The sequence below is a fragment of the Euphorbia lathyris genome, chromosome 8 (genome assembly GCF_963576675.1).
Source record: "Euphorbia lathyris chromosome 8, ddEupLath1.1, whole genome shotgun sequence".
NCBI lineage: Eukaryota > Viridiplantae > Streptophyta > Magnoliopsida > Malpighiales > Euphorbiaceae > Euphorbia > Euphorbia lathyris.
In genome coordinates this window covers 5,712,898-5,740,121 of record NC_088917.1, presented here as the reverse complement: position 1 = coordinate 5,740,121, position 27,224 = coordinate 5,712,898, and the positions used below count along the sequence as shown (strand labels likewise).

At 34.3% G+C, this 27,224-nt stretch overlaps 2 protein-coding genes and 2 non-coding genes across 4 annotated transcripts; 1 reads left to right on the top strand and 3 right to left on the bottom strand.

Annotated features, from left to right (window-relative positions):
- Positions 1-387: 387 nt before the first annotated feature.
- Positions 388-11,951, top strand: LOC136203538 (RNA-binding KH domain-containing protein PEPPER). Its single transcript, XM_065994715.1, has 6 exons — positions 388-833; positions 6,976-7,234; positions 7,335-7,483; positions 7,565-7,843; positions 9,994-10,188; positions 11,566-11,951. The coding sequence occupies exons 1-6, from the start codon at positions 531-533 to the stop codon at positions 11,770-11,772; spliced, it is 1,392 nt and encodes a 463-aa protein (XP_065850787.1). The 5' UTR covers positions 388-530; the 3' UTR covers positions 11,773-11,951.
- A 3,739-nt stretch (positions 11,952-15,690) lies between these two features.
- TRNAV-AAC (transfer RNA valine (anticodon AAC)) lies at positions 15,691-15,764 on the bottom strand. Its single transcript has one exon. It is a non-coding gene; the product is annotated as a tRNA-Val (tRNA).
- Positions 15,765-16,308: 544 nt separating this feature from the next.
- TRNAV-AAC (transfer RNA valine (anticodon AAC)) lies at positions 16,309-16,382 on the bottom strand. The gene has a single exon. It is a non-coding gene; the product is annotated as a tRNA-Val (tRNA).
- A 4,371-nt stretch (positions 16,383-20,753) lies between these two features.
- Positions 20,754-24,543, bottom strand: LOC136203057 (cytochrome P450 72A397-like). The gene is made up of 3 exons (XM_065994095.1): positions 24,224-24,543; positions 23,890-24,134; positions 20,754-21,585 (listed from the first exon to the last, which is right to left on the bottom strand). Exons 1-3 carry the CDS (start codon positions 24,428-24,430, stop codon positions 20,769-20,771), a joined length of 1,269 nt encoding a protein of 422 aa, XP_065850167.1. The 5' UTR covers positions 24,431-24,543; the 3' UTR covers positions 20,754-20,768.
- Positions 24,544-27,224: the final 2,681 nt, after the last annotated feature.

Sequence of the window (27,224 nt, the reverse complement as noted above, 5' to 3'; positions counted from 1 at the left end):
CTTGTTTGATAACTAACTTAATGATTTAAATTAAAATATTAAGCACTTATTTAAATTAAGTGCGTTTGATAACGACGGTTTCTCAACCACTTAAATTAGTTAATTAAGTTAAAAATCACTTATTTTGATAACTCAAAATATTTAACTTAACATTTTAAGTTATACATTATTAACTAATATTTTTATAAAAGTTACACCTTTTAATCCTTCAAACATTTATAATATTCAACATTTAAATTTTAGTACTTATTTTTTCAGCACTTAATTTTCAGTTTTATCAAACAGTGTCTTAGTTTGTCAACTTTCGCCCGTTTTTAACTATCATAGCATATTGGAGTAGGGATGATTCTACCCGTAGATATATAAGCTATAAAGCAAGCAAAAGCAAGTCGTGTCATCACAATCCACAGCAAGAGAAAAAAACAACTCCTACTCCTCTCTTCTCCGTTCCCTGCAATAAAGCCCACTCCCATTTTCAGTCTCTCCTTGCTTCAAAACCCTTGGTTCTTGCTATTTCCTTCACTTCCACAATGTCCTCCTCTACTCCTCTCTCCGCCGTCAACTCAGTGCCGCCGGAACATGACGCCGTGGAGGAAAACGACGTCGTTGCAGCGGAGGAACCGCAATCAGAAGAAGCAGTACAGGAAATTCAAGCACAAACGCAACCGAGGTGGCCGGGATGGCCTGGAGATAATGTGTTTAGGTTAATAGTGCCGGTGGTTAAAGTAGGTAGCATTATTGGACGGAAAGGAGAGCTTATTAAGAAGATGTGTGATGAAACTCACGCTCGTATTCGTATCCTTGAAGGTCCTCTCGGCATCCCCGATCGCATTGTTAGTATTTCCGTTTCTTCTCCTCATCTTTGTTTATCAACTCTGGTTTTCCCTTTTTCTGTTTGTGTTTTTGTGGATGTCAGCGCCGAATTGAAGGAATTTTGCCTAATTTGATTTTCTTTTTGTTATTTATTGCTTATTTTAGCGTAATCTATGTTTGATAAAGCTGAGATTTGTGTTTGATTACATATTTATGCTTCAGTTTTGAATAATACGTGTTAAAACAAAAACCCTAAATTGTGGCTTCTTGTTGATTTTCCCAAAATTGGGAACTTTAATATCCGCCTTCACTTTAAATAACTTGTAAAACTATAGGCTGTTCAAGTTTGTACGCAGTTGTCCCCAATTTTGAGCTCAAACTACTTGTAAAGCTCTCAGCTTCGATCAGAAGTCATTTATTGAAGTTTAGATTGGCTTCGATAGCTTGGATTACTTATTGTATAACCATTATGAGTTCATTAGAAAGCCTGATTGGTTCCAAAACAATGCCCATCAGGCCGTCACAAGTCTTGTATCTAAGCTAAGCCTAATTTAACTGCTTTTTACACTTGTTTTTCATAGTTGAGTTGCCATTTACTAACAGTTAATGCAGTTATTAATTGTTGTTAAGGTTTATGCATTTGATTTCTGATATCTATTTTAGCATCACTATCAGTATTAGCCAAGAACCATTAGCAAGTATTCTTATGATTTAGTCAGAATCAAATTATGGCTCTACGTGGTTTTCATTTTTATGTTTTCTCTATGTCCCTTTAGACTCTCTGCTTGAATTAGATATTGTATGACTCTTGTCACAATTTACGGTCCACTTAGATCAAATTACTCTTCCATAATTCACTTATTATGCAAGGTCAATTAGAATCCATTTGATGGTTAAGTTTTCATTTTATCTCAGCAACTTGTACTTTGAATTTTTTCCCCCCACATTGTGATAGTCATGGGCACTATGGACACTTTGCCATAGGTTCACAACCATCTATGTAATGTAACATGTTTTAAAAAACTGCATATGTGAAACTGAGTCATAGTTTGTTTCTGACTATATTGCATAGTTGGGAATGAAATGTTTTGATGCATAACTGTTCTATCTCTCATTAGTCCTTTTTACTAAATAGGCATACTTTTTGGCTGTCCCCACTGATACTAATTGATGAAGAAGGATCTTTGTAAATTTTCTGTCCATCCTTTTTTTTTGTCTGTAGCAAGAGCTCTATGTTTTGCTATCTCTATGTGATATCCTAATGCGTGATTTCTGCGGTACCATTCTAGAAGGATGTTTGGTTGTAAAATCAGGTAAGATTTTTTGATTCTTGCCCTGTAAGAGTCCATTATCAAAAGGTGAGTTGGAAATCTTCCCTGGTGCAAGAGTGCATTCTAGAAGGAAATATTCTCCATTTCATGTTGCTGCTTTGGATTAGAAGTGCTATCCTGACATTGATGACCTATAGGATTCAGTCTTCCTCGATGCTCTTCCTTCTACGTGTTAAAGTTTGAGAAATAGATCTGTCTTACACCATAGCCTGCTTAGTTCATCATGACCACTCTAAAGTCTTCCTATGCCTTCTCGGCTTTGTATCACTTGATGCTGCATACTGGTCATGGACTGAATCAGCTCTTAAACTTGAACGTAAATGACATCAATCCTGTTCTCATTAGAAATAAATCTTGCATGTAAATGAATTTTCCATGGTTCTGTCAGTTCTGGGCATATCCAGCAGGTTGAACCAATTGATAGAAAACAGAAAATATAAACACAGAAAGAGAAAGATGAACAGAAAACAGAAACATTTGTTCCCACAGTGATACATCCCCTTTTGCTAGAGGCCGATTTTTAACTCTAAATATAAAAAACTGCCCTGTCTTCTCTCCCTCATTCTTTATAGCAACCCATTGTGTTCTCATTCACATATCCCTGTGCAAAACTAATGCCACTTGTCAAAATCTCTTACCAATCCATATACAACAACAACAACAACAAAGCCTTAGTCCCGAAATGATTCGGGGTCGGCTAACATGAACCATCATATAAAACCGTCAAATCAAGTCGTGTCAGCGACACAAATTCGCTCCCTCCACTCCGTCCTATCCACTACCATATTTTCCTCAATTCCCAGTAAACTCATATCACTCTCGATCACCCTCCTCCAAGTTTGCTTAGGTCTTCCCCTACCCCTCACCACTACATCCCTTTGCCACTCTTCGGTTCTCCTAACCGGCGCATCAAGCGCTCTACGTCTCACATGGCCAAACCACCAATCCATATGTGTAACTAATTCCAGCTTAGGACCCTTGACCTCTCTTTAATGCCATATCATATTTTCCATCAATGTTTTATTCTGCCCTATCATCCTTGGTTTTAGGTGTCTGCTTGTTGGGGGGATGGGTAATACATGGGTATTCTGGCATAAATGACCATCTGGGTTCAGATACTATCTATTTGAATCTGACTAACGCCAGGGATGTGCTTGGTGACTGGCTGGCTTATGCATGCTTGACAGGGACAACTTTGGCTGGTCATATCATATGCTTGTTGGGGGGACGATAATACATGGGTTGTCTGGCATAAATGACCATCCGAGTTCAGATACTATCTATTTGAATCTGACTAACAGTCTAACGCAAGGCTGTTCTTGGTAACTGGTTGGCTTATGCATGCTTGGTAGGGACACCTTTGGCTGGTTATATCATATTCAAGTTACTTTAGTTCATCTCCCCCTCAGTGGAACATCTCTTTGCTAGTTTAGCTTATTATCTTTGTATAAATACTTGTACATTATGGACTACATGAGATTAAGATTTCTCTCAAAGTTTCTATGATCTTCACATGGTATCAGAGCTGCTCCATTGAGTAGTATTGGGTTCGCTTATATATATATTTTTTCTGATTAGCCTCAAGTCTGTCCTAAAGAGCAAACGTTAGAGCATCTAAAGTTTGAGACTTCACCTTGTCTCACCGCCATCACCAGGAGGAAGTGCTACTGTGTCAATCGACGTTTTCCCAGAAGAAGTCCGCCGACCATTCCTACCGCACGTGATCCTCACGCGCTGCCTGAAGATTTTGTTCCTCTTCAACGCCCTGGTGAGTGATGGCACGTTCGGCCACCTTTCCGCCTATGGTTGAGTCCTCTGGCTTCGTCTGACCATTTTCGGACTCCCTATTCGGTTAGTTTTGGGTTTTTGTACCTTTTTCTTATGTGATTTAGTACCGTAATTTCTTCTGATTTCTTGGACGTCAACACTTCAGTTATTGTTTCCTTGTTGTGTTTGTGGTTATTATTTACCAATATGATTGATGGAAAGAAAGTGAAAACTAGTAACGCTGTGGTTACTAATATTATTCCGTTGTCCCAAAAGATTGACTGGCTTGAATTATGTGGATTGGTCCAAAATTGTCAAGATTTATCTTCGTAGTACAAGGAAGAGCCGTCACTTGACTTATGATTCGAAAACGGATGATGAAGATTGGATGGAGGGCGATGCTCGTTTTGTTCATTCATATTAAGGATGATGAAGATTGGATGGAGGACGATGCTCATTTGTTCATTCAGATCAAGAATTCGATTGACACGACTAGTGTTGGTATTGTTCAACACTATGAGTATGTTAAAGAACTCTTCGATTACTTGCAACTTTTATACTTTGGTAAGGGTGATGTGTCACGAATATACGATGTCTTTAAGTCTTTCTACACCACTAAGCGACAGGGTCAACCTGTGCAGAGGGCTACTATATGCACCTTAGTCAAGTTTTGAATAGATGAATGTGTTGCTACCTTTGGGTTTTGATATCAAAGTGCAGCAAACTCAACATGAACAAATGTTCGTTCTCAACTTTTTATGCAGACTTGGCTCAAAATTTGAGGGTGTTCACTCTCAAATTCTCTCGTGCTGAAATTCCTGATCCTCATGAAGTTCTTACTCTTGTCTGCGAAGTGAGTTTGTTATTTCAGCTCCTTTTGTTCCTGCCTCTAGTGCTCTTGTCGGTCACAAAAATGGGTCATACCCTCCTAGACTAAGGGTATTACTTACACTAAAAGCTCATACCGAACTGTTGTGTGTTATTATTGTCATGAGCCTGGTCATGGTCATACCAAGCACACTTGTCAGAAACCACAAAACAAGTCGCAAAGAAATCGATTTGCTTATGTTGCCGCCACTATTGATGCTACATCCTCCTCATTTGTTCCAACTCTACACTCATGTAGAGTAAGAGCCTACATTGATATATTTTAACTTGTTACAAATACACATATATACATAGAAGGAGAGGAGACCTATACCTAGCAAATCCATACCTACAAGGCCCATACCATGCTTACATTATTATACTCCCCCTCAAGCTGGAGCATGAATTTTAATCATGCCCAGCGTGCTACAAATACAAATAACATGTTTAAGACAATACAACTCAAAAACAGATTAAACAGATAACAAAGGAGACGCCAAGAACACAATAATCACTGCCAACCCACACAAAAAATCCAAGTTGTAGAGACCATACAAGAAGGTCCGAAATGATAAGGCAATGCTGGAGCACCAAAAGTCACTGTAAATGGTGCTGCCACGCGTTGGGAGATTGGTCACCAAAATTTGCTGGTAGGGCGGTCGGCAGTATAGGAAGCTCGTGGGAGGCGCGGTAAGACTTGGAACACTAGGTCAAAACAGTTTGCTCACAAAACCATGTGAATACACTTGGAAAAACATGGGATACCATATAGACTAAAACTATATGAATACATTTCTTTTAAGGAGAATACACATATATATATACACATTAAGGATGCTACCTAGACAGCTACAATCCAAACCTAGACAGACCCATACCATGCTTACATTATTACAATCTTCAAAATGGGTCATAGATTCTGGTGCCACATATGATGTGATAGGTAATTTTAAACTATTCTCTTCTTACTCTAGTACTTTTCCTTCCTATGTTACTGTAGCTGATGGGACACATTCTTCTGTTCTGACACTATTAACCAAACACCTTCGTCGTCTTTTTCTTTCAATCTGATTTTTGTCGGTAAGCTTACTCGTTCTCTTAACTGTTCCATCTCTTTTTTCCTTGACCATTGTTTTAGGATCTTGTGATGAGGCAGATTATTGATAGTTGACGAGAATTTGAAGGTTGAATAGTACTGTTAGAAGACCTATTGCATGCTCTAGGGTATCTACACCTTTTGATGAGCATTGCTGCCTACCTCTGTTAAAGAAGTTATGTCCTCTGTTTCAGAATTTGTCCAGTTTAGAATGTGAGTCTTGTTAGTTTGCAAAACATCATCACTTGTCATCCTCTCCACGAATCAATAAAAGGTCTACTTTTCCATTTGAATTAGTTCATTCGGATGTTTGGGGTCCATGTCCTATTATGTCTGAATTTGGTTTCTGATATTTTTGAAGGATACTTTTTTTGGACCTTTTCAAACTTTTATGCTCCACAATGATCTTTGTGTGTTGATACACCATCTCAAAAAACGGTGTAGTGGAACGAAAGAATCGTCATCTCCTTGAAACGGCTAGAGCTCTTTTGCTCCAGACACATGTTCTTAAACATTTTTGGGCTGGTGATATCTTGACAGTTGATTTTTTGATAAATCGCATACCCTCCTCAGTCTTACAAGATGAGACTCCTTACTGGGCCCTCTTTCCAGACAAACCATTATTTCCTGTGTCCCCACACATTTTTGGTGTACTTGCTTTGTCTGAGATGTTCGACTACAAGTCACCAAACTTGATCCTAAAGCTCTCAAATGTGTCTTCCTTGGTTACTTGTCTTCAGAAAGGGTATTGCTGTTTCTCCCTAGATCTTAATAAGTGCCTTGTTTCTTCTGATGTCACATTTCAGAATTTGTCTATGCTCCAGCTTGAGGGGGAATGTTATAGACAATGGTCAATAGTCAATATAACAATAGTCGTCAATAGTAATTAGCCTTAAATCTCTTTCCCAATTTAGCTTATTATCCTTGTATAAATATCTGTACATCCTGGACTACAAGAGATTAAGATTTCTCTCAAAGTTTATCGGATCTTCACAACTATATTGCAACAAGTTCATGCATTGTGATTTTTTCAGTATAAGATCAATTTGTTTCTGTTTATTTTAATACCTGTATTGATGATTCTTGCATATTTTATTTTAGGTTTTGATATCTGGAAAAGAGGAACCAGACTCAATACTATCTCCTGCAATGGATGCTGTGGTGAGAGTGTACAAACGTATTAGTGGTCTATCAGGTGGTGAAGGTGATAGTACATCCCTTGCTATTGCTGGTGCTGCATTTTGTTCCATACGGTTACTGGTTGCATCTTCACAAGCTATTAACTTAATTGGAAAGCAAGGTTCTGTAATAAAATCGATACAGGAAAACACTGGTGCTACTGTACGGGTTCTTGGTGAAGGTGCGCTTCAAGCAACTCCAATTCTTGGTTCAATAATTGAGTTCGACAATTTAAATAATTTTCTTTTCTGTCTTGTGCCTTACTACATTTTTTCTTGTAGAGGAGGTGCCTTCTTATGCTACTTCTGATGAGAGAATTATAGAGATTCATGGTGAAGCTCTGAAGGTTTTAAAGGCATTAGAAGCAGTAATAGGCCATCTGAGGAAGTTCTTGGTTGATCATAGCGTCATTCCTATATTTGAGAGAACTGTAAGTCTAAGTTTAAATTTTGGAAATTTCTTGGTTTTAGATTGTAGTAATCAGAAAAACTTATTTCATAGTTCGTTGCAGTACAATGCAACAATTTCACAGGAACGTACTACTGATGCCCGAGCTGATAAAACTCAGCCCTCATTCCATTCAGCTCCTGCTCCTCAGATTGTGATTGGTTCTGATTATACCTTGTCCTTGAAGCGGGATCCTTCAATATATGACCGTGAAACACTTCTTGATCCAAACAATCCACAATCTGCACTGTCACTTTATGGACAAAATTCTGCACTTAGTGGAATACGCTCGACAGGACCAACAACAGGACTTGGTCGTGCAGCTGCTCCTCTAGTTACTCAGGTTTGTTTAATCACTTAGCCATTGTTATTAAGCGTGAATTTTGTTGCGTCTTCAGGATCCAAAATAGCTAATTAGTTGTATTGCTTTGTTATATATTTATGCTATTACAAAAAAATTTCCAATATGTTTCCTTTTAAGCAGTTGAAATGATTCTGCATCCCATGCAGAGTTGTCAACTCGAGATTCGACTCGTGAATCGAAATCTTCATTTTGTGAATCGTGAATGGAATTGTAAGATTCGGTTCAAAATTCTTAATATTATAAAAAAAGTAAAATTTTCTGAGTTTAGAACTTAGTAGAGTGGAGAGTTTGAGTTTCCGAGTCTTGTTGTCTCTTTCCGATGATTAAAAACCTTGAATAACTATTTTGGGTTTTGAAATTTTAAACAAATTTACACATTCACCACCACGATGGAAAGAAGAAATGGAATGAAATTATATATCTGTTGATTGATACTCAAAAGAGTCGTTGTAATTGTAAATTGGAAAGTCACAAGTTTTATTGTAAATAAATTGTAACCTGTCTTGATTCTTCGAATTTGAATTTTGATTATTGATTTTTTAATTTTTTATTCCTTTAATTTAATCTTGTTGGTTGTTTTGCGGCAAAAAGTCCTCTCCTTTCCTTTAATATAACTCTACAGATTCCAAAATAGTTAAAACTCTTAGTTGCTGCAGCTTTTTTTCTCACAATTGATGAATCGGTGGAATTGGACGACTCGATGGATTCGGCCAATTCACATCCGATTCTTGATCTGTTTCTATTCTGCCTATAGAGTCTGGCAGCCATGTCACTTTTTTAGTGTCTTTTTCCCGTTGAAGTCACCGGAGTGAGTTTTACAACAACAAAGCCTTAGTCCCGAAATGATTCAGGGTCGGCTAACATGAACCATCATATAAAACCGTGAAATCAAGTCGTGTCAGCGACCCAAATTCTCTCCCCAATAAACTCGTATGACTCTCGATCATCCTCTTCCAAGTTTGTTTAGGTCTTCCCCTACCCCTCACCACTACATCCCTTTGCCACTCTTCAATCCTCCTAACCGGCGCATCAAGCGCTCTTCGTCTTACATGGCCAAACCACCTTAGTCGGTTTTCCATCATTTTATTCTCAATAGATGTAACCCCTTCTTTTGTCCTAATTATTTCATTACTCACCCGATCCTTTCTCGTATGACCACACATCCATCTCAACATACGCATCTCCGCCACCGACATCTTATGAATGTGACAGTGTTTCACACTGCCCAACACTCTGTACCATATAACAATGCTGGTCTGATTTCTGTACCGGAGTGAGTTTATTGAGAAAAAATTCAAAGTTGAATAATTTAATTGAGACAAATTGAAGTTGAGTGACCATTTTAAGACAACCATGAAAGTTCAGTGACCAACGGCGCATTTAACCCAATATGTGTCTAGTTCATGGATAAACTTCCACTTGTGTTTTTGAATGTATCACATTTTATCACACTTCCGGAGACATGATTTTATTTCACACCTTTGTATGTTGTATCCTTGCTGCATTGCAATTGACTCAGAGCATCGTTATTAATATCTATGGACAGATGGCACAAACAATGCAAGTAGTTGTCTAGTCCGATTGTTATTTATCAAGTTATCAACTCAAACTAGTTTCATTCCATCATTATCAAGTTGACAAGGAAAAAAAAAACAGTCAGAAACTCAAACTCTCCATCTTGTGAATTAGTTTTATTAGGATTGCATTTACATCAGATTTGAATTTTAAGTACTTGGTTGATATTTCTTTTTTGACTTTAAAATTGCACTTCTAGAGTAATAAAAGGGGCGGCCCTGTGCACTACTGCATTTCTAGAGTAATATTTGATAATATTTTAAGTTCATGATAAATATTTTATTTTTGTAATATTATGAATTTGAACTGAATCTTACGAATTTGATTCGATTCGATTCTCGAGTCACAATGAGGATTTTGATTCACAAGTTGAATCTCGATTTGACAATTATTGCACATTTTATCACACTTCCTGAGGCATGATTTTATTTCACCCTTATATGTTGTATCCTTGCTGCATTGCAATTGACTCGGCAGCATGATTCCACCCTTGTATGTTGTATCCTTGCTACATTGCAATTGACTCGGGCATCGACATTGATATCTATGAACAGATGACACAAACAATGCAAGTACCTCTATCTTATGCTGAGGATATCATCGGGGTTGGTGGGTCAAATATTGCTTACATTCGTCGTACTAGTGGAGCCATCCTTACAATACAAGAGAGTGGAGGTTTACCTGATGAGATCACGGTAGAGATTAAAGGCACCACTCCGCAAGTTCAGATGGCTCAACAACTCATTCAGGTATTTTTCTTTATAAAGAATTCAGGATTTTTTTTCCTTTTGTCATTGCTTTGCCACTTTCTGCCCTTTTCTAGCTCTTATACAAATATTTATATAGCTGAGACTTTGCTCATGATCTATGTTGCACGGAAACTTCGATTTTAAAGCGTTTCATTTCATGTTTCCGTATCCGTTCTGGAAACCGAAACTCTTGGAAATGTTTCGTGTCACTTTTCGATAATCTAAAAAATTTGTAAATTCGCTGCTAGTTTTTGGAAACTCATTTTTTAGGATGTAATGTGTTTACAAATTAGATCAATTCTAATCACATGCTCAGTAAACTCCTATATTTTCTACATCTATCTTCTACAAGCTTTCAAAATGAATACAACAACAACAACAACAACAAAACCTTAGTCCCGAAATGGTTCGGGTCGGCTAACATGAACCATCATACAAAACCGTGAGATCAAGTCGTGTTAGCCTCTCTCCCCACTCCGTCCTATCCACTACCATATTTTCCTCAATCTCCAATAAACTCATATCGCTCTCGATCGTCCTCTTCTAAGTTTGCTTAGGTCTTCCCCTACCCCTCATCATTACATCCCTTTGCCACTTTTTCAGTCCTCCTAACCGGCAACCAGCGCTCTTCGTCTTACATGGCCAAACCACCTTAGTTGGTTTTCCCTCATTTTATTCTCAATAGATGTAGCCCCTACTTTTGTCCTAATTATTTCATTACTCACCCGATCCTTTCTCATATGACCATGCATTCATCTCAACATACGCATCTCCGCCACCGACATCTTATGAACATGACACACAAGTCCTCGTATTTTAACAATAAACTGTTCAGTTCTTAACTTTTGTTTTATTCAACAATATAGTCTCTCAAATATTTGAATTACACTCTTGAATAAGAACAAAATTAAACACTAAATAGTGTATTATCAAAATACGAGAATTAAACAGTGTGTTAGGTAAAAATATAGGGACTAATAAATTATTTACCAAAAAAATAAATACCCTTGGCCTTTTTTGCGCTAATCGATTAGTTAATTTTTTCTGCTTTTCTAGTCACCTGTATGTAACTTATCTGCTTGATGTTCACCTTTTCCATGGATTTTCTCTCATGATGTGAAGAATGAAATAGACTTGTGTAGGGCTGTCAATTTCTGACACGACAACGCAATTTTACAGAGAGAATCCGTTTGACACGATTATCATTTTTGTGTCATTTATATAATATATGATAAATAATTTATTAGTCCCTATAATCACGTGGAATATACGGATAACTTATAACATAATTATGACACGATAATCCATTTTGACTCCCCTGCTTGTGTGTAGGAGAGTTTCTGATTGTTGTCCAAAACTTGCATTATTTGGTTGCAGGAGTTCATTAGTAATAGGAAAGAAGCAACACCAGCTGTGTACGGGAAGATTGACGCTGGATATAATTCATATCCCCAAGTACCGGAAACGAGCTACTCTACATCTTCTTTCGCCTCCCATCTAGGGGGTGCCGGCGGCTATGGGTCCTCAAGCTTAGGAGGGTATGGTTCCCCTGGTTTAGGAGGTTATAACAGTTACAGATTTTGAATGTTGTTTTTCTCACAGTAGGACTTGTACACTTGTTTCATTATTGATATTTGATGGTAAAATTGAGTTAATTATGTCAAAATTTGATTGTTTCTTAGAAAAGGATAATTCTACTTTATTTTTGTAATGAAATTAGCTTGGGATAGGGTTTTAAATTTAAAACAAGTGATTTTTTTTTCTTTTTTTTTTTTAAAGTTGATTCCATGTTGGTTAGGGACATAGTTGTTAGAATCGTACGAGTCGCGAGTCGACTCGTACGATTCGATTCATGAAGAATTCGAGTTGTATCTATGGTACGACTCGGAAGCTTCATGAATGAATCGACCGAGTCACCACCGATTCGGCCGATTCACCGAATCACCTCGAGTCGGTCAATTCAGGCCACCACTTAAAAAAAATTCAATTTTTAACAACTAAAAAACGTACAGCAAAAGAAGATGGCTATTCACTTTACAAAAACAAAAAAAATGCAGAACTTATGAAACACAATTAGTTTCAATTAGATGACTCTTCATTTTACAAATTCCAAAACTTTTCTTCTTTTTTATTTATTTGTTATTATCTTGTTCTACTCTCTATTCTTTCTATTTTCTATATTGTCTGTTTCTACTTTCTTTTATAACTTGATATAATTTCTATTTAGATATTAAAATTGTATTTTTGGACTAATATTTAAAGTTAAATATGACTAATATTTTATTTTTTTTATAGCATTTTGAATTTGATCTGAATCTTACGATTCGATTCACGAGTCTTGATTCGCAAAATGAGATTCCGAGTCACGAGTCGAATTTCTATTTAACAACTATGGTTAGGGGTATTAAAAAGTGGTACTACCCTTCTAATACCCGTTAGGAATAAACCTTCAGAGACTTAGGATCTCTTTCTTTGGATGTTTCATAAGTTTGATTTATAGGTTGTACGTTGGATTTGCCCATTACATGTTTTATCTGATAACCATTTTAAGGATAAAACGGTTTGTACCAACCAGTGTTCCAAAAGTCGGTCAAGATGGTGTCTAGGTGGAGATTTTTAGAACACTGTTCTGATTTCTACTAGTCGGATGGTATAAATCGGTTGACCAATTTTTAGTCTCCTAGGTGGTTCCAAACGATTATTTTGAAAAATTAGTCCTTAAATTTTATGTCAATTTTTTCAATATTAAATAATAAAAAACTAAAAAAAAACCCTTAAACTATCAAATGTATTTTTAAAAATATTAATTTTATTTTATTTTGACACATTTTGTTATAAATGTTATTTTAATAATTTATTTGTTATTTTTGTAAGGACATTAATGTAAATAGGTTTAATACATCATTTGCCCTCTGAACTTATCCAAAAAGCTTGATTGACCCCATGAACTTTCAAAGTGTCCTGATAGTCTTCTCAACTTGCATAAAATGTTCAGTTAGCCTCCGGAACTTGCGCAAAATGTAATCAATTGATCACTCGGTTGTAAAAAAAAGTAAGTTAAATGCTGAAGATGTATTGTACGAGTCTTTAAAAAAAAAGTTCAAAATCGGGATGTGCGGGTTTCTATCCTAAATATTTTCTATTATTATTATTTTTACATAGTATAATTCATATGTTAATTATATTTATATAACACTTTATTTAATAAAAAATAAATAAATACAAAAAATACAAATCCGAATAATCCCTGATTAATTAATAAAGGTTCTGTCCGTCTGACTAGCGTCTAACGTTTTTTACAACCTTGATACCAACTATGTATAACCTATAAATATAGGGGTAATACTAATATTAGTGATAGGGCGGCCTCTTGCCAAATAAATTGGCAGAGGAAGGCTTGCCCCTAGTACACCCTTGTGGTGGGATCCCTCCCCGGACCCTCGCTCAGCGGGGGACGCGTAGTGCACCGGACGGCCCTTTACTAATATTAGTGATAGGGGTGGAGATAAGGGGACCGGACCTCTCGGACGCTGGATCCCTAGCATTGATGGTTTCGGCCCCTCCAGCTATTAGAACTAATCTTATTATGGATGATTTCGATCTCCTATTTCCAACAAATTAAGATTTGTGATGGTTAATTAATTCTTTGAGTTTGTATTTATTTACAAAATTCAACTTGATTAATATATGATAGGCGATAAAAACAATTCAATCTTACTTTTGTAGTTCAAATCTAGTTTAATTTCAAGAAGTTTTACAGTGGTATGTAAAAATTTGTTTTGGAATACTTAAAAGATAACATGTATATATATACAAACAAAAAAATAAAAAATAAAAAATTGAACAAGTTTGATTTAGCAATTTTAGAGGTGGCAATTTCGTGTTTCGTGTCAAAATCGTGTTATCTCATATTTATGTTCCATATGGTTTTATATGTTATAAATACTAGAAAAATGATTTTCGTATCAATTGTTCGTGTCAGCCGGATTGGCTCTGTAATCGTGTTTTCGTGTCAGAAATTGTCATCTCTAAGCAATTTTTTTTTATGGATGCAAGTGTACAATTGGTCCTCTAATGGGCTAATATTGTATTGGGAAAATTACACAGAAATTCATATTTCAATAACTATTTACAACTATGTCAAATTATAATTTTGTACTTAATTAAAAATTAAGTTTGATGATTTGACTCAGTTGTAATTTTGTACTTAATTATGATATTCATGTATTTTACCCTATTGTATTCGCGACTGGTTAGTGACATAAAATTCGTTAAACTTCATCTTCTTTAGACAAAGTCATTTTATGTATTTGTTCTAGTTATATTATATTGACTTTTATGTGTAATATCGTTTTCACGTGATAGTAAAAAAATATAATAGTGGTACTACTTTCTAAGACCTCGTTTGGAGTCCTGGAGATTTCGTAAGAAGATTTCGTCCGCTCGGGACTACCCGTAGTTTCGGTTGTTGAATCTCGTATAAGTTAAGTTGTGGTTGTATTGGCTGAAAAGGCCCGTCTTTGAATGTTTTATAAGTTTGATTTATAGATTATACGTAGGACTTGCCCATTACAAGTCCTATTCGATAATCGTTTTCAAGGATAAAATGTTTTTTACCAGCTATATATAACCTATAAATACAGGGAGATTGTAAATTGTATCAATTTTTTTATTAAAGGCTGGTTATCGAGGAGGAGCCGAAGACGGACATCCCAGATATGCTGGCACCTCCGATCTCAACCCCATGACCCCCGAACCAATATTATTAAAAGAAAAAATAAAAAGAAAAAATCCGAATACAAAAGAATGGAAAAATAAAAAAGTCATTAAACTTTCTTTGTTATTTCAAAAAATTCATCCCGGTCATTTCACACTTTTTACATATTCATTTTGATCATTTCACATTGTTTTTATGCATTGGCTTTTTTTACGCATAATATGGTCGTCTAATACTAGTTATTTTATTTTGACTTTTATGTAGAATATATACTTTTTTTTTTTATCTTTTTGAAACGGTCACTAATAGCTATTTTATTATTATTATTATTATTTTTTGAAGTCATTATATGTCTGACATGTTTCGGTTATAGGTAAAAGTAAGTTCTTTTCAATGTGGTTGTTACGTGACCATTTCGATAATTTTATTTGTCAGAATTGATCAAAGTGACTATTAAAAAATTAATTGAAAAAAAGAAAAGTACAAAAAAGGTTTGACTGATTTTCAAAGACAATCCACATGGTTTAAAAATTTGCAAATAGAAGTTAGTACTTTTTGTAGTTTACAAACATTGTTGTCGTTGAGCAATTAAAAAGATTGATTTTACAAATTATCTAAAATTCAAAGTTTAACTTTACAAATTATCTAAGCTACAAGTATTGTTTAATTGAAAAATTCACTCACATATTCTTTAATCACAAAATTCACAAAGCACAAACTCATGAGCCCAATTAGTGTCAAATTGCACAAAAGCCCAAAAGGTAAGCAAATTTAAAAAAATGTTTTGGCTTCGCCCAGGCTCGAACTGGGGACCTTTAGTGTGTTAGACTAACATGATAACCAACTACACCACGAAACCTTACTATAAAAATCATTTTATTGAAATGAAATTAAATTACAACAATGGAGGTCAAATTTAACCCTTACGTTTTTAGGAAAGTGCAAACTTAGCATTAACGTATGAAATGATGCAAATTTAATCCTAAAAAATATCAACTTTAGTCATACGTTATCGAAAATTAAAAAAAAAAACTGATTTGAATGGTGTTTAACTATTACTTCAGGCCTTCCATATATCAATTTTATTAACGTATGAAATGATGCAATTTTACTCATATCAAACTGTCTTTTCAGTCATGAATCATGTCATCTACCCTTCAAATGTGAGTCATTTTATCACTCATCAGATCATAAACATATGATTAGACGTGATTTTTTTTTTAAAAAATACTATCAATTTTACAAGTTGGATAAAAAAATTCAAAATATTTCGCCGAATTAATAAATATTAACCTCCAATTGTATCATTAAACCACAGAAAACATAAAATATTTTTTTAAATGAATATGCAATTGGTGGAGAATAAGAAATAAAATATATGTGTTATAATTGAAAAAAGTTTATGGCTTCGCCTAGGCTTGAACTGGGGACCTTTAGTGTGTTAGACTAACGTGATAACCAACTACACCACGAAACCAATATAAATATCATTTTATTGAAATAAATAATAAGAGGCAAAACAATATTCACAACGTTCACAATAAAGAACAATTTTATCTCTAACATTGGCAACCAAGAGCAATTTTCTTCATAACATCGTCAACTTGGATCAAGTTCATATATCATTATGAAACACAAATGTCTTTTTTTCCTTATTATGCACAAATTGCATAACAGTTGGTTCTAAAAAAAAATTCATATTTTTTGTGATTTAATAATAAAATTAGAGATTATTATTTTTAAATCCGGCGAATTATTTGATTTTTTTTGTCCAACTCGTACAAAATACAGTATATATCATTTTCACGTCTTAATATGTTTGTGATCAGTTACTAAATAGTGATAAAATGGTGCACATTTGAAGTGCAGATGACAAGATTCATGACTAAGAAAATAGTTTAATGAATTATTTCTCAAATTGATTCAATTTCTCAACGTTAGGAGTAAAATTGCTCTTGGTTACCATTGTTAGAGGTAAAATTGCACTATTTTAGACGTTATCAGTAAAACTGCTTTTGGTTGTACACTTTAGGAATATTTTTGCACCTTATCGCTTGAAATATAATGAAATAAATTTCAATAACGGAGAACCAAGTTCATGATTCAATTCTATATCCCTTCTTTACTTTATACATAACACACTTGTAATTCACTTTATTTTAATACGAGACACCGTCCCACAACACAACACAGAATCGACAACCAGAATAGTCTCTTACTCGAACTACTCTAAATTATAGAAGATTAATGTATGAAAATTATAGCAATGTTCACATAGACCTTAATGACCAAATGAATTTGACCATTCGACATTAAATCTAGGTTTATAAAATCTGTCTTAGGCCATTCACCATAATATGGTTTTCACATGATAGTAAAAAAAATATAATAGTAGTACTACTTTCTTCTAAGACCTCGTTTGGAGTCCCGGAGATTTCATAAGAAGATTTCATCCGTTCAGGACTACAAGTAGTTTCGATTGTTGAATATCGTATAAGTTAAGCTGTGGTTGTATTGGCTAAGAAGGCACATTTTGAATGTTTCATAAGTTTGATTTATAGGTTATACGTAAGAGTTGCCTTATACATGTCCTATTTGATAATCGTTTTCAAGGATAAAATGGTTCTTACCAGATATGAATAACTTATAAATACAAGAAGATTGTAAATTGTATCAAGATTGTGACATAAAGGTCGTTAAACTTTATTTCTTTTTCTTTTGACAAAATAATTAAAATTTCTTTGTTATTTCAAAAAATTCATTCCGCTCATTTCACACTTTTTACATATTCATTTTGGTCATTTCACATTGTTTTTATGTATTCGTTCTGATTATTTTGCATTGACTTTCATGTATAATACGGTCATCTAAGGTGCTGTTTGATAAAACTGAAAATTAAGTGCTGAAAAATTAAGTACTGAATTTTAAGTGCTGAATATTATAAGTGCTGAAAATATTGAATGATTTAATTTTTATAAAAATATTAGTTCATAATATTTAACTTAAAATGTTAAGTTAAATATTTTGACTTATCAAAATAAGTGGTTTTTAACTTAATTAACTAATTTAAGTGGTACAGAAACAACCTTTATCAAATGTACTTAAATTAAATAAGTGTTTAATATTTTAATTTAAGCAATTAAGTGGTTTATCAAACAAGGCCTAATACTAGTTATTTTATGTTGATTTTTACGTATAATATGGTCGTCTAATACTAGTTATTTTATGTTGACTTTTGTGTAGAATATGGTTCTCATAAGAGATTAAAAAATATATACTTTTTAAATTCATCTTTTTACACTAATAGCTAATTTTATTATTTTATTATTTTTTTTGAAGTCATCATATGTTTGAATCTCCATCTTAAAATTCTAATAAGCCTATATCTAACGGTGAATGAGCAAATTTTACTTGCTCATTAAGGTGCATGTGATCAAGACTGTACGTAAAAATAAGTTCTTTTCAATTTGGTTGTTAGGTGACCATTTCTATAATTTTATTTGTCAGAATTGGTCAGAGTGACTATTAAAAAAGTTAAATTAAATTAGTTTATTAAAAAAAAGAAAAGTACAAAAAAAAGGTTTGATTGATTATTAAAAATAAAACTAAATTGAATATCAAATAAAAGCTTGACTCGATAAAATCTCGACTCGATAAAAACCTATAAAATATAAATAAAAATGAGTCTAATTTAAATTAAAAATACAAATTACATACAAACGCAAATTTACATACAATTTAAAGCCTATGAAATTAAATACAATTTTTCATATGAATACAAATTCTTAACTTTTTATTACAATTAAGGGTAAAGGTGCAAAAAATACCCCTAACGTTTTGGGTCAAGAGTAATTTTACCCCTAACGTCTAAAATGGTGCAATTTTATCTCTAACATTGATAAATTGGGTAAATTTGAGAAATAATTCATCAAACTATTTTCTCGGTCATGAATTGCACTATTTTAGACACTAGGGGTAAAATTGCTCCTGATCCAAAACGTTAGGGGTATTTTTGCACCTTAACTCTACAATTAATTATAAAGCCTATCCCATAAATCTAGTTTTGTCCATTAATAATTGAAGGGAAAAAAGATGCAATTCCTAATTTTCAAATATGGATGCATACTTTAATTTTATCTTTTTATTAAACGATGTATACTTTAATAAACTACAATTTCTTGACTTTTATCTAATTTATAGATAATGATAAATTATAGATAAATAATAATAATAAATTTTACTAATGATATCTTCTCTCTCACTTAGGGATACAAATGGGGCGGAGATTTCCTGTCCCCATCGGTGACCCGCCCCGACGGGGACGAGGAATCCCTGATAAGGATCCCCATGGGACGGGGATGGGGATAATTTTATCCCCCGTGATGGGGATAGGGCGGGGATGGGGAAAGGTATCCCCGCCCGTGGGGATTCTCGTCCCACCCCGTTAATCCCCAATGGGGTTCCCCGATTATTCTCCGTGATAATTGATATTTTTGGATGATTTTAAGTACATTTTAATTAGGTGATTGGTTGTTTTCCATTTTTAGTTTTTTTTAATTTGAAAATTTTGAGAATGGTTGTTAATATTTGGTATTATTAACCACTGTTTCTTAAACGTTTTTGCCTTTACTGATTTTTTAAACATAAATGGTGATTCCCCGCGGTGAATAGGGAATGAGGAATGTGAATAACATTTTTGGAACATCTGTAAATGAAGAATGGGAATCCCCATGGGGATGGGGATGAGGACCAGTTTGTCCCCATTTAGCTCGTGAGGATGGGGATGATGAATTCTCAACTAGTCGGGGATGGAGATGAGAAATGCATTCTCCGTCCCGCCCCGTTTACATCCCTACTCTCGCTTCCTTTCATTCTTCAATCCCCTCCCAATGGAAAATAGAGACTCCTATTAATAGGAGTGCCAGAAGGAAAATTTAGGTTAGGCCCGTGCTTCAATTAGTGGCCTGACCGAGGAGGCATATGCCTCCTTAGAGAGGCCCCACCTCCTCCAGGAGAGGGAGTCCTCTCCCGTACGAAGTTGTGGTGGTTCCTCTACATTTCAATATGTATCGACATTTTTTAAACAATTACAAAAATGCTCCTTACATAATTTTTAGAAATTACAAAAATGCTCCTTGCATTTATTTTAGTTTGCTTTTGGATCTGTTATTTAGAGATTTTTAGAATCTTCTTCGTTTTGGCATTGCAAATCCCGATTGTGCTTCTCCATTCGTCGGATAAAACCACTTACATCACCATAACCATAAATTTGTACTCACAGTGGGTTAAGGGTTTGTTATATATATATATATATATATATTTTATATATGTCAAACTTTTGGATGGTAAGTATTAAGATGTTAATAAAAAAAATGACATAAATATTTAAAAATATTAATATATCCTCCTATATTTTTAATGTTACAATTAATATAAGTAATAAAATTATACATGATCGTAAACATGATACGAAATCGATATTAACTCGACGATTAAGACACGATATTTTAGATTGAGTTAGAATGGACTAAAAAATGGTCACTCTAGTTGTAGAATGAATAAGTTGTTTTCACATTGAGTTAGATCAGAATCACAACTCTATTTTATTCAACCATGGACAATCGGTTGAAATTAAAAAGTAACTAATGTAAAATAGGTCTTAAAAAATAAAGTTATGAAAATGGTAAAAAGGTGTCATACTAGTAATTTTCTTTTTCGACATTAATTTCATATTCAAAGTCAAATATAAAATATAAACCGTCATTAATTACATTACATGTAACTATGAAACACCCATGTAGAACAAACACATATTGTTTTTGTAAAAAGCAAGAGTTGTTGATTTGAAATAGGGTAAGTAGAGCTAGAGCTTATGTAAAATCAAAGGAGCACCATGTTGGGGGCGAAGGGTTGCAATTGAGTAAGGAGCATGAGAGTATGATGGAGAAAGGTGGAAAGTGAAGTTTTGTAGGATTAATGCCAAAGCCATCTTTGCTTCTATTAAGGCAAAATTTTGGCCAACACATATTCTAGGACCCAATGCAAAAGGAAGATATGCACCTTGATGCTTAGCTGCCTTTGAAATTCCTCCAGAAAATCTTTCTGGTTTGAATTCACATGCATCATCTCCCCATATTTCACCATCTTGATGTATTAAAATTATTGGCAAGCATACTTGTACCCCTTCTGGTAATACCATATTCCCAATCCTTATTTCTTTACCAACTACCGTTCTATTAACCATACTTCCTGGTGGATAAAGTCTTAGAACTTCATACAAGATCATACTTACATGTTTAAGATGGCTCAACCCTTCAAAGTCTGGCCTTGTTTTACCAAAAGCTTGTAGAACCTCGTCTCTAGCAGTTTTTTGCCAATTTGGATACTTGCTAAGCAAAATCATGGTCCAAACAAGCAAAGAAGAAGTAGTCTCTTGTCCAGCGAAATAAAAAAGTCTACACTCATCCATTACATCATTAATGCTCAATCCCATATTCTTGTCACTTCCTTTTTCCTCAATTTCTTTCAAGTTTGATTCCATAAGTAACCCTAATAAGTCATCTTTCATGCCTTCACCTCTTTTCATTGCCTTCTCACGTTTCTTGATGATACTTCCAAGTGAAGCTTTTATTTCTCTATCAATTTCTTTCATCCTTTTGTTACTCTTAGTTGGCAAAAACCTACACATAATACAATATTATTATAAACCCAACGACCATTAATTTACCATAATGAAATATGCATATTTTTTCTTAATGGTGAATCCGTTAATTGAGTGGATCAGACTTATATATATATATATATATATATATATATATATATATATATATATATATAGAAATAAATTTTTCGATTAAAGTATTCTACATATACTAGGACTCGAACACAAGATCACTAGAAATTGAGCTCTAAACCTAATAGGTAATTATGCAGGGTTAATTTATCAACAAAGTTTCCATCTGGCGAACTTCTTTGAAGTTGCAGTTACGAGCATTTAATTCAAGGCACATTTGATAAAATTGAAAATAAAGTGATGAAAAATTAAGTAATAAATTTTAAGTGTTATATTATATATGCTAAAACTATTAAATGATATAAGGTGCTCTTTTATAAAACAGAAAATCTTGTACTAAAAAAACAAATAAAAATGTTTAATAATTGTAAATGTTGAATTATTAAATACAAAAAATAAAGTATTGAATTTAATGATATTAAGTTTTTTCAACATATATATAATTCTTTTTATGAAAATTTTATAAAAACGGTAACAAAACTATATTTGTAGAGTATATAAAATAATTTTTATATAAATAATTTTAAGTTAAATATTGTTAGAGAATGATGGCTATTAGACTGAAGTGAAAGTATGTGAAAGCATTAAAGTGAAAGAACGTGAAAGTGTGTGAAACATAGCATTGAGTGATGTATTCAAGAAGCATAGATAGGATTTTGTTTGGTAGTAATCGATACGTATAAGATAAAGGACATATAGAAGAAGTTTGTTGAATTATTATGGAGTTAGTTAGAATACAACATCATCTTATATATATATATATATATATATATATATATATATATATATATATATATATATATATATATATATATACATTGTATCCTCTATTAAATTCAATAAGAAGAATCTGTTTTACTTCATTTGTTTGTTTAACTTCAACGTTTTTATCATGGTGGCGGAGAGATATGGAGAGATCCATTAATGAATTGCAAAACAAATTTCTCATGAAAAGTTGTTAAAGAAGATAATGAAAGAAAGGAAGAAATTGTATGTTGAAGTTTTACAAGCTGGAGAAGGAAGAATATCGAGTGAGTAAGAGGAAGAACAAGATCAAAGTTTAAATCTCAACTCTAATCGCAATCGTGAGCACAATGCAAAAATCGAAATTCAAAAGATCGAAACTTCACTCAAGGAAGAAGAGGTATGCCTACTAATCAAAATGCTGCTAACAGATGATAATCCTAGTTTAGTTCTTGTAAGCACTTTGTTAAATTGTAGAAATTACATTCCATGGAGGAGATCGCTTCTTCTTGCATTAAGCATAAAGTATAAGGCAAATTTCATTCTTAAGGATGGAGAACCTAAGGAATTTGGTTCAGAGGAGCGCTTGATGTGGAAAGAAACACACGATTTCATATCTTCTTGGATAATTAATGCTTTAACTAAAGAATTAGTAGGTGTGTTTCTATTTGCATCTTCATCGAGAGATCTTTGGAAGGAGGTGGAGCAAAGGCACGAAAAAAGCAATGGCCCTCTCATTTTTCAGTTAAGCAGAGACATATGAAGCCTGAATTAAGGTGATTTGTCACTAGTTTCTTTTATAAAAAAAATCACATTAAATTAGAAAGAAAACCCCCCACCTATATGATTTGAACCCATAACCTCCTTAGTCATAGGTATACTCTCAACTACTAGCAAGACCTTCACCGTAAGTTTGATGAAGTGGCTAAATTATTGACTAACCCACTAATTAGAGCTCAAATGACTAAATTATTAGGCAAGATGAAACTTTTCTCGTGTGTTTCATCTTCAGAGGAGGCTATTGGAGAATGATGCCTATCAAACTGAAGTGAAATAAAGTGAAAGTATGTGAAAGCATTAAAGTGAAAGTATGTGAGCGGTTACAAAATGATTTAATATATTTGGAGCTCTTAAACTAGGTCCAAAAAATTGAATGGCCATCCAAATTTATATAGTGTCTCGTTAGCTTTCTAAACTTGCTTAAACTGGTATGATTGATCCCCTAAATTTACGTAGAAGAGCAAGGGAAGGTTTGGACAAATCAAAATGTTTATTACTTTAAGCAAGTTCACGGGACCAAAATATCACTTTAAACAAATTCAGATGACTAATAAATCATTTAAGCAAGTTTAGAGGGGACTAATAGGACACTTTATAAAATCAGGAGACAAGTCAGTTTTTTGGGCCAAATTGCTACAAAATTAATTAATAGTGAAATAGTAATTACCTCCAACCAGGTATATAAACGGATTGTGCCATTTGCATAAGGAGTTGGACTAGCTCTTTAAGGAGATCAAATATTAGTTTTCCTTCTTCATAATTGCTTCCAAATGCAGATCTAGAAATAACATCACATGACAAGTTCTGAAGATATGGCCAAACATCTATCTCACATGACTCCTTTTCGGACACCAATTTGTTCCAGTTTTCAATCATCATATTACAGCTTTCATAAATTTGAGGTAACATGAGCTGTAAGATTAATCAAACATTTGAAAATTAAAACTGAAGAATATATATTAGTTCATGTAAAATTTATTTATATAAAGAAATGACTATACCTTTAACTTGTCTTGATGAAATGCTGGATTGATAATCTTTCTATGTTTAGCCCACGTGTCTCCTTCATAACTTGCAAGTCCCGGTGCTAACAACTTATTAAATAATGGATTTGTCTTCACCTTTTGCATTACATGGATCTTCATAAATACTTCTTTTATATGTTCCGGGTCCATGATATTCACCCTTGGTATGGGTCCAATCCACATAAATGAATTCTTACCTGCATTTTTTCCATTTAGATATACATCCAATACTTTCACCAAAGAAAAAGTAGTTCTACAACTTTTTTTCTTTTTTTTATAAGAGTAATAAATAAATTGTTGAGATAAATTATTCAAAAAACAATATCACAAATTAATAAAAATTAATAAAAATTAAATTAAATATTTGGTTAAAGTAATATGTATATATTGGTCATAAGTTTCCACAAACTTTAACATTTTTTTTTATTTTCTTACGTGCGTTTTTGTTGAATATCTTGTTGAGTAGAGAGATATTCTAAAGTCTATTGATTCAAATATGCATAAGACAAAGTTAACAACTTTATTCTACCATTATAAGTATGTCAAGTGATTTGAAAAATATGAGAGCAAAGATAAATATGCTAAATTGTTATTTAGTTTTAGAGATTTGATTGAATAGTATTTATATGTTTTTTTGTACAAGGTACTAATGAAATACAATTTGAAAACAGTGTAAATAAGGGTATTTTATGTTAATGCATGCATTTGAACTTGTTTGAAGTCACTTCTAGTGACTTTCTGTCACTTTATGTTACTTCTAGATGAACTTAAAATTGGTTAAACATTTCATTCAATTTTAGAGAATAGTTTTCAGTTAGTTATACTTGACTTCAATCAGTTTGAGGCAATTTCAATCACTTTGGCATGATGTTAAAGTTGGTCATAGTTGTTAGAAGGATTCGATGTTGATGAGTGAGAGAGAGAGAGAGAGAGTCGAATGAGAGAGAGAGAGAGATTGAATGAATTAATTCCCTTAATTAGGGTTCGTATTGATCTCTTGTATTTATATTACAGACATATGAATCTATAGTAATTAGGTTTTGCTAAACCCTAATTAGTTGTATAGTTTAAATACAACTCTAAGACCTAATTCTAGATAGACTAGAATCTTATCTCTGCACACTCAATAGACTTGTGAATAGATTACAATTCTATTTAGTGAGCGGATAATTGTCTGTAGAGATAATACTAATATTATCTCTAACACCCCCCTTCAAGCCGATGCCGTGGAGAAACCAACAGTCTGGAGCGTAGCTGTGTGAAGCGTAGACTAGGTAGCGGCTTGGTTAAAACGTCTGCTACTTGATCATCAGTAGGAATGAATCTGACATTGAGAAAGCCATTTGTGACTTGTTCACGAACAAAGTGATAATCCAGCTCAATGTGTTTTGTGCGAGCATGAAATACAGGATTTGAAGTGAGGTAAATGGCACCTACATTGTCACACCATAGTTGAACGGGGGGTGGGATGTGAAATCCCAGATCTTTCAGCAATGACTTTAGCCAGAGTAATTCCGCTGCTGCATTTGCAACTGCTTTGTACTCACTTTCAGTGGACGATCTTGCAATGGTGGGTTGTTTTCTTGTTTGCCACGACACAATGCTATTCCTAATGTAGACACAGAAAGCTCCTGTTGATCGTCTGTCATCCGGGCATCCTCCCCAATCACTGTCCGAGTAGCAATGCATATGCGAAATATGTTTGGGTGACATAAGTATGCCATATTCAAGAGTTCCTTGAAGATACCGGAGTACCCGCTTTACACTCTTCCAGTGTTCATCCGTGGGACAGTGAAGAAACTGACAAAGCTTGTTGACTGCGAATGCAATGTCAGGGCGAGTGAGAAGAAGGTATTGAAGAGCTCCCACAATGCTCCGATATTCATCTCCTGATGCAAGCGGAGTGCCAAGGCTTTTTGATAATGTGGGAGTGGTGCTCATGGGTGTCGTGATTGGCTTGGCATCCGCCATGTTGACACGATCAAGAATGTCAGCCGCATATTTTGCTTGACACAGGTGAATTCCATCTTTTGAATACTGAATCTCAATGCCCAAGAAATATTCCGCACGTCCCAGATTGCGAATAGGAAATTCAGTTTCAATGGAAGAGATTATACGGACAATGTGAGCTGGTGAATTACCTGTGATAAGGATATCATCCACATAACATAAGATGTATGTTTGAATTTGTCCATTTGTGTGAACAAAGAGGGAGTTGTCAGCCAATGACATTTTGAATCCAAGAAAGACAAGGAAGTTTCGTAGTCGAGTGAACCATTCTCGCGGAGCCTGTTTTAACCCGTATAAGCTCTTCTGAAGTAAGCACACATGGTCAGCTTGATCTGGATCACGAAACCCTTGCGGTTGTTCCATATAGATTGTTTCAGTGAGATTTCCGTGGAGAAACACATTCGACACGTCAAGCTGATTAATGAACCACCGTTTGGACGCAGCAATGGCCAAAACTGTGCGTATGGTGGTTGCCTTTACCACCGGACTGAACGTTTCTTTGTAATCAATGCCAGATTTTTGAGTGAATCCTCGTGCCACTAGTCGCGCTTTGTATCTGTCAATGGATCCATCCGACTGTCTCTTTGTGCGGAAGAGCCAGCGAGATGTAATGATATGTCTTCCTTGGGGCCGTGGGACCAATTTCCAAGTTCCGTTGTCAAGTAGGGCTTTTATTTCTTCGGACATAGCTTGTCTCCATTCAGGTAATTTGTTCGCTTTGCTAAAACACGTAGGATTGATCACTCCATTTTCATGTGTTGCAAGTAGTGCCGCGAATTTACCGCGAGAGTGCAGCGTTGTTTGCCGAAGTTGCATTGTGTGGCGTCTTGCAGCGTCGGATTCAATGTTTGCAGACGGTGCATGCGGTGATGGCGTTCGCACAGGCACCATTAGGGCAGTTGCAATGTTCTCTTGTTCGATAAGTTGAGAATTTTCTGCTCTTGGATCCGCGCACTGCTCTTGTGCC

Bases quoted from the DNA above. Each gene is read 5' to 3' on its own strand.
- LOC136203538 (XM_065994715.1), top strand. From the start codon at position 531: ATGTCCTCCTCTACTCCTCTCTCCGCCGTCAACTCAGTGCCGCCGGAA. The intron at 834-6,975 runs GTTAGTATTTCC...ATTTTATTTTAG, and splicing joins TCGGCATCCCCGATCGCATT to GTTTTGATATCTGGAAAAGA. The intron at 10,189-11,565 runs GTATTTTTCTTT...ATTTGGTTGCAG, and splicing joins TGGCTCAACAACTCATTCAG to GAGTTCATTAGTAATAGGAA.
- LOC136203057 (XM_065994095.1), bottom strand. From the start codon at position 24,430: ATGTGGATTGGACCCATACCAAGGGTGAATATCATGGACCCGGAACAT. The intron at 24,135-24,223 runs GTATAGTCATTT...TTAATCTTACAG, and splicing joins TTCATCAAGACAAGTTAAAG to CTCATGTTACCTCAAATTTA. The intron at 21,586-23,889 runs GTAATTACTATT...TATTATGTGTAG, and splicing joins GTTTATATACCTGGTTGGAG to GTTTTTGCCAACTAAGAGTA.